General features: G+C 40.1%; 2 protein-coding genes across 4 annotated transcripts in view; one reads left to right on the forward strand and one right to left on the reverse strand.

Moving 5' to 3' along the window:
* Window positions 1-296: 296 nt before the first annotated feature.
* LOC104805730 (probable S-adenosylmethionine-dependent methyltransferase At5g37990) lies at window positions 297-1,719 on the forward strand. Its single transcript, XM_010530383.2, has 3 exons — window positions 297-434; window positions 523-1,128; window positions 1,291-1,719. Exons 1-3 carry the CDS (start codon window positions 339-341, stop codon window positions 1,630-1,632), a joined length of 1,044 nt encoding a protein of 347 aa, XP_010528685.1. The 5' UTR covers window positions 297-338; the 3' UTR covers window positions 1,633-1,719.
* A 103-nt stretch (window positions 1,720-1,822) lies between these two features.
* LOC104805731 overlaps window positions 1,823-9,568 on the reverse strand; it is a 14,435-nt gene continuing 6,689 nt past the window's right edge. For all 3 annotated transcript variants that reach the window (XM_010530385.2, XM_010530384.2, XM_010530386.2), the window contains 11 exons: window positions 9,321-9,544; window positions 5,260-8,726; window positions 5,086-5,165; window positions 4,891-4,971; window positions 4,400-4,471; window positions 4,215-4,317; window positions 4,075-4,129; window positions 3,474-3,602; window positions 3,250-3,367; window positions 2,632-2,711; window positions 1,823-2,479 (listed from right to left, as the gene is read on the reverse strand). In XM_010530385.2, coding sequence (XP_010528687.1) covers window positions 2,059-2,479; window positions 2,632-2,711; window positions 3,250-3,367; window positions 3,474-3,602; window positions 4,075-4,129; window positions 4,215-4,317; window positions 4,400-4,471; window positions 4,891-4,971; window positions 5,086-5,165; window positions 5,260-8,726; window positions 9,321-9,544 — 4,830 coding nt within the window. In that variant the 3' untranslated portion in view covers window positions 1,823-2,058. The remainder of the gene's footprint in view (window positions 2,480-2,631; window positions 2,712-3,249; window positions 3,368-3,473; window positions 3,603-4,074; window positions 4,130-4,214; window positions 4,318-4,399; window positions 4,472-4,890; window positions 4,972-5,085; window positions 5,166-5,259; window positions 8,727-9,320; window positions 9,545-9,568) is intronic.

Raw genomic sequence — 9,568 nt, forward strand, 5'->3', positions numbered from 1 at the left:
TAAATTCTCTCTATATATTTTGTGAATATAAAAAAAATAATTTTAGAGTTTAATAATTATATTTTAGATTTTGAATAGGGATATATATATTTTATTTTGGATGTTTAATTTTAATTTTTTGTTTTTAGATTTATAATATTTGTAAAATAAAAAAATATAATTTTAATTTTTTTCAACAAAATTGTTTTTCAAGTTTTTAAAAAAAATAGTTTTATAAATACTTAAATGCTATTTTTTTTTGGTTTTTTCGTCGACATCTCCGATTAATGCATTGTATATAATATCGTTTGACGTTTCTATATATTATTACCGGAACACAGTTCAAAATTTAGAAGAAAATGGAGGAGAGAGATCCAAAGTCCATACGGACACAGTCGTTCCCAATGTCCGGAGGTGATGGTACTCATAGTTATGCTCGCAATTCTTCCGTACAAGTGAGTCTTACTCAATTTACTCCATAAACCAATCTATACATCTATATATATGTATATGTGTGTTATATAGTCCATGTGATTTATACAGAGAGGAGGAATATTCAATACCATGGAAAGAATTAGAGATGCCGTCGTCGCTACGCTCGATACTCGGAAACATTTTAAAAAAGTCGTAAGAATCGCTGATTTCGGTTGTTCCATTGGACCTAACACTGATTCTGTCAAGAACATCTTGGATGCCGTAAAGATCAAGTATCAGCAAGAAAACAATATGAACAACCCTGAAGATCTCGAGTTTCATGTTTTCTTCAACGATCAACCGGACAACGATTTCAACACCCTCTTCAAAACATTACCCAAGAACGAAAATTGTTTCGCGGCGGGAGTTCCCGGCTCGTTCTACGGCCGGGTATTCCCTAGGAACAGCCTCCACATCAGACACACCTCCTACACGCTCCACTGGCTGTCCCGAGTCCCCGGAGAAAACATTGGAGAACCGAACTCTGAGGCTCACAAGGAACAGTTCAAGAAAGACATGGAGAATTTTCTTGAAGCAAGATCCGAGGAGCTTGTCCCCGGAGGATTGATGATCGTCTTGGGACTGTGTTTCTCCGACGGTGTCCCCTACGCTCAAACACTCAAGGGTTTTGTCAAGGAGATCTTCCTCGGCTGCCTTATCGACATCGCCGAGTCGGTAAGATATATATATAGCTTGGAGCTTCGGTTAACTTCTTGAATATGAAACCCTAATGTACAGTTGTACATAGATCAATGAAAAGATCAAGATACACAAAATGATATTTCGATAACGACCCTTTTGTTTTGTTTTTTTTTTGGTTCTTGATCCGAGGTATAGGGGGTAATCAGCGAGGAAAAGGCTCGGTCTTTCGAGATACCGAAATACTTCCCATATTTCAGGGAAATGAAGGAAGCGATCGAACGAAACAGAAGCTTCAGCGTCGAGATGATCGAGGAAATAGAGAAGCCGTTCGAGGATGGGAGTATAAGCCATGACCTCATTGTCTCGATGTATCGCGGACTTTACCATGGATTCATGGCGGAACATTTCGGACAAGGTTTGGTCGATGAATTGTTCGATCGGTTCTCTAAGAAGCTCACCGAATTCCCTCTCGATGATTTCGTTAAGACAACTAATGACAGGGAATGTGTTATCGTACTTAAGAGGAATGCGCTTTGATGAAACCTGGCTGAATGCCGACGTGGATGATGATGTTATTTTCAGACACCAATTTACACTCCCATTATAACGATACTATGTTTCATCATCAGCACCATCATCATCAGCACCACCATCATCAGCATCATCACCACCACCACCACCATCATCATCATCATCATATTCAAGATTACACGTGCATGGCACGGGCTTTCACCTAATAAACTCTGGTAAGAAGCACAGATGTCTGTCTCATACTACAACAACGACAAAAGTACGTACAAACACTCCCGAGGAGAAACAGTAAATCCCTGCGTTTGCGTTTTAAATGCTAACAACAATAATCCAGCGTTTGCTTAAAACACCAAACGCTGCTTGGCGTTTCAAACGCGGCTATCCAATCTTTAAGGTACATTTCGAAGGGGCAAACCGACCCATCATCTCCTCTCAGTGTTTTCGTTCCCATTTCCCTTCACGCCGACCCTCACCTCTCTCCCTTCTATCCATCACCTGTCTCGGCTTGCCTCCTCTAGACCCACCACCGAGTCGCTGTCCCAACACAAAATTACCAGGCTGCCCTTCAAACCCATGACCCATCTCTACCTCTCCGACGCTTCCCGTGTCTCCTGAGTCTCTGCTTCCTTCGACGGTTTCATCGTAGCTGCTTCCGCATTCGTCTAAACGGTCACGAGACTGGAGGATGGTGGGAGGCTGACCAGAGAATGACCTTGAGCCCGATAGAACCACTGTTGGCGTATTGACCATGGATGAACCGGCTTCTTGTTGAAAGCTTCCGGTGCCTGTTCTTGTGCCTCCTTCGCTTCCAGATCTTCCATTATCTCTTTCCCGGTACCTTTCCCTAGCTCGGCTGCGATGTAAAAAAGTTAGCCTCGGTTGAGTACCGTGAAAATGTCTGAAGAAAATGAATTCATCATATTATTTGAATTCATTGTTACGTTTTGTTACCAGACGAGCAAGAAGAAGCATGTGTGACAGATCCAAGGGATCGACAAAACTTACCCACTGTGAGAGGTAGAGAAGTCCCGCCTTGAGGATCGTAATCCTGACTCTGCTTGCTCCAGTTCACGTTGAAGCTCCCTCTACCCAAAAAAAAATTATGCATATATATTGAGAAAAAGAAAAAGTAAACGGTTGAAGACACTTATATTTACTCCGTCCTCGTCCCAATTGCAAAACACCCTCGAGTTCAGAAACATCAGGAGTATATCTAGTTATCACCTATGTGACAATCCCTTTCTCCAAGAATTTAGGATGGGCATTTTTGAGCATTCATCATGTATAAAATGTGTGGCTAGCACGTAGACCATGAGAAGACCCCCCCCCCCCCAATTGCAAAACACCCTCGAGTTCAGAAACATCAGGAGTATATCTAGTTATCACCTATGTGACAATCCCTTTCTCCAAGAATTTAGGATGGGCATTTTTGAGCATTCATCATGTATAAAATGTGGGGCTAGCACGTAGACCATGGGAAGACCCCCCCCCCCCTATAATTAATTATTATTCTCATTGTATGCCCCTCTGGATATAGTAAATAAGACGGATTTGACAAAAAATATGACAATGGCAAGCATGGATAGGCGGGAATAGAGGCGAGTGCGAGTCGGAGATTCTTGCCTGTGCTTGCTTCTCCTTCTCCATCTCAAGTTGGTTTCGAAGCTCCCTAGTTTTCGCCCTCTCGAGTTCCAGGGCATGCTGTCTCTCTATTTCCTTTTCTGCTTCAGCTGCTCTTTCTCTAACCAATATATCCCATTCCCAACAATCAAACTACTATTCCTAGCCTAGAAAAAGTTCATAATTTAATTTAATATCATAGCTAAATTAAACAACAGAACACAAACCTATCCAATTCTCGAAGGCGCTCAGTTTCCTGCAAAGCAGCCTCTTCCAGATACTTCTGTCGCTCACGCATCATAAGAATTTTCTTTTGCCTGCGGGCTACTATGTCTTCTCGAAGTTTTGCCTTTTCCCTGACAACATACCAAGTTGCCAAGATGAAAGAAATGCACTACAAATGTAAATAATAACACAAAACCCTGCTGTCACGTGAGTTGCTAGTTTGAATCATAACCTTTATCACTTGAGCCAATAAACTAAAACTTAAGGCAACACAAAAACGAATGACCAAGAACTCAGACCCACAACAAGTTCACTATCATTACGACATTAACTTCGTCAGCAGATGGACTCGCATTAAACTTCATCCGCTTAATCAGAAAAAGTCAAAAGAAAATAGAAAACCAAAATTTGAACTTCTAGAAACCACATAAAAAAGGAAACTAATTTTGAAAATTTCCTGGCAATTCTTGTCCTTCAAACTTCCTCCTAACGCCTTAAACAGCTCTACTTGGGGTTTTGAATTAAGCAAAGCATGGATATTAAGATATGCAACTAGCTCTGCCTTACAGCAACCTCAATCTAATTAATTTAAATAGTACGTACATTGCATATATGTCATCCTTGATCTGCTGAAGGCGATTGTCAATCTCCAGCGAGGCTGATTAATATGATCGTAAAATCAATTAGCATATGTGGGTTGAACAAGTCATAATATGATGGGCAGCATAGAGAGAAGCTAATACTTGCGACATGAGGAAGTTGATGCTCTTCGTTGAAAGGCGATGGATCTAGCACTCCAAACTCTTTTTGGACGATATTGAGTTCCATCTCAGCCTCTTCTAGTGCCTATTATTTTGAGAACAAGATAAATCTGTAGCGATTATGGAATGATAAAAAGAGAATATTAATGTCAAACTTTAATACTCACAATAGCCTCTTCATCAGCTTTCCTCGCAAAAAGCTCAAAGAACAACTGAGCAGAAGATAAACTTGAAAGGACCTGTCAGATAAGAATAATACTTAGAAACATCATATAATTTTCCTTGCTCAATAAAAGAGAAAGATTTTATAAATCAGATTTCCGGAACTGATTAACTTCATCATTTCTTTAACAAATTTATTGATGATTTATGATCTTCATGCCTTGCGGTTTAGAGAGCCAGCAAAGAAGAGAAGATCTCACAAGACGACGTTTTTCAGGAAAACCGACACTGTGAAGACGTACATATGGAATTTCAAACAGCAAATTTTGCTATCGTTGATTACTCAGCTGCAGACGTGTAAATAGAAACTAGTTGCTGATCTAAACTTAGATGAGCAATTACATGGTGCACAGAAACTAACACCAGGGATAAACTATTTAATAATATGAAATCTTATTTTTAATACAATGGAGACCTTCTCCATAACAGCTCTCACCTCTAGAACTGATTGACGAGTAGACTCAAAATCTGGATCGCATTTTTCTTCGGAACTAGAAGAAACCACCACTTTGAGGGCCTTAAACACAAAAACATAACACAACTTTACTTAACAGAGCAGGTCTTTCGCAAAAAGGTAAAAGAAACAAGACGGCCTCATGTCAGTGTTCAACTTTCAGATGTTTAGGTCTACCTCTTTTGCTCCCTCATCCCCATCCCTCAGTCTGCACAATAGTTGGCAAGCTTTTTTTTCTACATCCCCGAGTCTGCCATCTATACAGAAGAAAACATTAAAGAGAAACTAAACATAAAAAATATATTGCATATCTCATGCCGGCAATGGTAGGAGATGGATAAGTTATTTTACCAGTTTTTGAGGAACCTAAAATCTCAATGCGTTTCCAAATATTTTGAGGAACCAATGCCAAATCTTCAGCTGAACAATAAAGGCAACAGCTAGCAATAAGTGCTAATGAGAGCCTCAACAGTGGCCCTTCACCCACAGGTTGACTGCCCTTTCCAAAGCCATAAAGTACATTATCAGCTACCCCCAGAAAGGTTTGTACCAGCTTCTGGTTAGCAAAAGGGATAAAATCTACAAGAAGAGCAAGAGCACGAGCCCTAATTGGCATTGAAGTATCAGATGAAGCTCTCACGACAACAGAATCCCATGTACTCGCAACCAGAAGAGAAAATATTGGCTCAGGTGCAGAACTAACAGTGCCAAGAGGTTTATCAAAAACCATAGAAGGCTGCATAACCACCCCATCATCTGCATCTTTTCCAACCAACTTAGCTAAATGCTGGAGCCCTATCAGACGCTGTTCAGGTTCAGGATGACCCAGCATGGTACAAAACAAATCAACTAAAGGGGCAACATCGCTTTCACAAAGCCCATGGGCAACCCTTCCAACCAAGAGTGATAACCACTTTTCAGACTGCAGGCGCAAAACAAGTTTGGGTGCAGAGAAGGCATTCTTTCTTATTGCGGAACAAACGAAATCTATGATACTTTCAAGCTCAAAACATGGAGGAGCCTCTAGCAAGCAGTCAACAGTAGTAGATGCTACTTCCCAGCAGCACTTTTCTTGAAGATCAAGAACCATTTCAGCAAGCCCTTCTAGACCTTTATTCCAGTGGATCAGCAGATGATCAATATCAGGATTTTCACCATTGTCAACTTCAGAATTCTGAATTGTTGGTAAAACTGAAACCAAGCATCTCAGGCATACAAAGCACTCTGCTGAGGTGACTGAAAGCTTCTTAGACAGTTGATGGTGAAGACTCCAGCATTTTTCGATTGTCATTTGAAGACAGACGATGAAACCTTCTAAGTCCTTTGTAAACTCTTCCACCGCCTCAGTACTTAATTTATAACTCTGTCGGTTCGAAACAGAAGATGTGCTAATTCTTGGACTATGAGAGACACATGACGAATTCTGTAAGATATCCTTAAGAAACCTTGGTTCTTTGCAGGCCTTGCTCTCACTGAACATTTGAGAACTAGAAACATCAGATAACTGGAGAGAAAGACAACCAAATGCCTGTAAAACTTGCAATAAGAAAACTTTGCAGCTGTCTAAGACAGCCTGGAAAGCACAGAGGTAGTCATGGAAGGAAGATGTTGGCTCGAACACAGGAAAGTCGGTCCACAAAACTAAAGACTGCAAGAAAGCGCTTCTGCTTTGGAAAGATAAATCCGGTAATACAAAAGCAAGAACAAATATCATCCGAGATCTGGTGGATGCTTTTCTTATGCATGTACTTTGACTATCATCTCTCTGTCTCATACTTTTGAATAGCTCTTCAAAGCACAATGATTCAAAATCAAGACTGCCATCATCACTTGGTAATTTTTCCTCAGCCAAAGCTTTCTGCAATGAATATGAAATAATTGGTCTCAGCACAATCAGTACCGAGTTAAGAAATGCAACATCACAATATGAGGCCCTGCACAGGGATACCGATACTTGCACGACACGTGGTATTTCAGGAACCAATGCTTCCATGTGTCCTTTCACAATAGCTTCTAATATAAAGATAACTATTGCTTTGGCATTTTTTGCCACATAACCTTTGAAAAAATCAGGATTCTTCCCTGAATATTGGTCTTCGTCAAAAAAGGGCCATGAGCACAAATCAGAAAACCAGCACAAGATGTCCGGCAAAGCAGCGGAAGAAAGCAACCTTAGTTGCAAACTCACAGCTTCTAAAATAACCTCTCCAAAGCTTTCAAATTGTTTCTTCATCTGCGGAAAGAACAGTCCAAGATATGGGTATAGGACTTGTAAAGACTGATATCCAGATCGATTATCACTCCGTTCAGAAGCTTCACTGGCTAGGGATTCCTTCTGGCAGAGAAATGTTTCCATTTTTGTGTCTCCAAATTTTACATCAATAAATTTATCTACTACAGCAAGCTCGTCTGCAAAGATTGATAAGATGCAAGTCAGATCTGATAGATCAGAGACAAGATAAAGTCTATCATTTATGAATTGTTTGGCAACACGAGATACTGCCATCCAACCCAAGAAACGAACAGCAGGCGAACTAGAGTAGGCAAATGTAGGTATTTTCTGCATCCAAGAAGAGGGTGGAATCAAACTTCCATGTAGAAAACCATTGTCAACATCAGCTGCAGAATCAGAATCACAGCCACTTCCACTAGAAGCAATAACCAATCTTTGCAGGAGCAGATAACGTCGTTGAATTACAAGAATCTTTTCTGGCTTCAACTGACAATTTCCATTTTTCAACTGATTATGAATAGATGATAGCATCCCGTCCAGGTATTCTGCCGATCTTAATATGATATCAATCACATCTTCAGGCGGACAAGATAGCTTTATAGCAGAATGCAGAAGAAACACCAGGCAATGCATAAGAATTTCATGCTGGGACTGCCGATCTTTCAGAAGTCGCTGAACAAGAAAATTACAAAGTATAGCTTGGTTTTGCCGGACCAAAGTGACAGCATCTTGAGATAGCATATCATTAGGAGAGAGGACAACAACTGGTTCATCAGACTCTTCAGTACAATTATGCATCTCTTCCTTTGACAGGTAGTTCTTGAAATTTGCGTCTAATTTAGCAGCCTCAAGCAGAATCTGAAAGACAGCTACATCTCTTTGCCTTTCAAGCTGACCAATTGTTTCCATGTCTATATTCCTCGTCTTGGTGATCCTTCTGAAATCAATTTCCTTCTGGTTTCTAGTTTTGCTCAGTTCAATCTCATTTATAATCTTTGAACTGACTTCAAAGGATTTCACAAAGAAAGGATTCACATAGCACTCTGCAGCCAAGAGCAAAGCATCAACAGAAGCATCGTGATCTTCAACAGAGACTGAATCAAGTGAGTGTAACTTTTGGGCCAAAAGCTTGAATTCCGAAGCCTTCAGCTCGCAATCCCGGATGTTCTCAAGTTGAATATAATCTGCTTGTAGATTGAAGTACTTGGAACCAAAACCAGTATCCAGAACTAAGCCACTTGGAAATAAGAAGTTGAATTTTTTATCACCTTTCTGTTCAGGCCTGAGATCTCCAATAGCTTCATTGCAGCTACGATTGGTGCTTGTTAATGTCAAGCCCCGCAGTTCTTGAGGGGCAAAGTAAAACCTTACATCATCATAAATATCAATCTTGGTCACAGATTCAGAAATTTCTGAACTTATGTCAGAATCAGTTTGCTTAGGAGATTTTGGAGGTCCTACTTGACGCAGCAAAACCTTCGATACAGATGATGACTCAATATCTGTACTTCTGGAAGAATTGGACTTGCAAAGATCAATTCCGGGTGGTAACTCTAACTGAGGATCAAGTATGGAGAGAAGGACACTACACCAGAGAAACATTAATCCGTTATGAAACAATTCCGGGAGTTAAAGATGCATATGAAGAAGAAAAAAAACGTTGGAAAGAATTAAAGATTTCCATCTACTAACTTCAGATAGCATGCGATTATTAGTTCTCCTCATCTTCACCAACTATCAATTCAAACAGATGTGATAGGTAATATCTTCTACCGTAAAATTTCTGTTACCCAAGTTCACATTTTCCGTTTTCAACTTCCATTAGCATCACTTACCAGTTCTACTACTAGATTGACACTGTTAACGCTATACATCGCATAAAAATAATAAGTAATCAGATCTGCAGATAAGAAAAGAACCAGAAACCCATATCACAAGCCACTAAATGGTGTTCAACACTTTGTTAATATCGACACTGAATCACCAGAATTCCACAGGTGATGATCTTTTAAGAGACTTGATGTCATTATGATTCTACAGCAGGCCTAAGGTTTCAAATTTCTTACAGCTTTCTTGCCTTTCGGGCTCTCCTTTTTTTCAAGGTGAGAATTTAATCAACTACGCCAAAACATCGTGTCTAGACCAAGATCTTAGTGCTGACTGAACGAAATGCGTATACCTTGGACTCACTGAACCATTCCGCCATTGAGTTTCAAGAGAAGGAAGAACTGCGGGCTTTTCCACTGCAACATGAATGACATTAAGGGCAATCATACAATTCTCCTCTTGCTTCTTTGTAATCATAGTGTCACCAAAAGTTATTCCACTCTTTAATGGACGCATTGCAGGATCGAGAAAAGGCTCTAGCATCTCCACGAGGAAGAGAATTCTGTGCTTAACTTCCTGATTTTTTATTTTTTTTTTTTG

The sequence above is a fragment of the Tarenaya hassleriana genome, unplaced genomic scaffold, assembly GCF_000463585.1.
Source record: "Tarenaya hassleriana unplaced genomic scaffold, ASM46358v1 Cleome11, whole genome shotgun sequence".
Taxonomy (NCBI): Eukaryota; Viridiplantae; Streptophyta; class Magnoliopsida; order Brassicales; family Cleomaceae; genus Tarenaya; species Tarenaya hassleriana.

Bases quoted from the DNA above. Each gene is read 5' to 3' on its own strand.
- LOC104805730 (XM_010530383.2), top strand. From the start codon at position 339: ATGGAGGAGAGAGATCCAAAGTCCATACGGACACAGTCGTTCCCAATG. The intron at 435-522 runs GTGAGTCTTACT...TGATTTATACAG, and splicing joins CTCGCAATTCTTCCGTACAA to AGAGGAGGAATATTCAATAC. The intron at 1,129-1,290 runs GTAAGATATATA...TCCGAGGTATAG, and splicing joins TTATCGACATCGCCGAGTCG to GGGGTAATCAGCGAGGAAAA.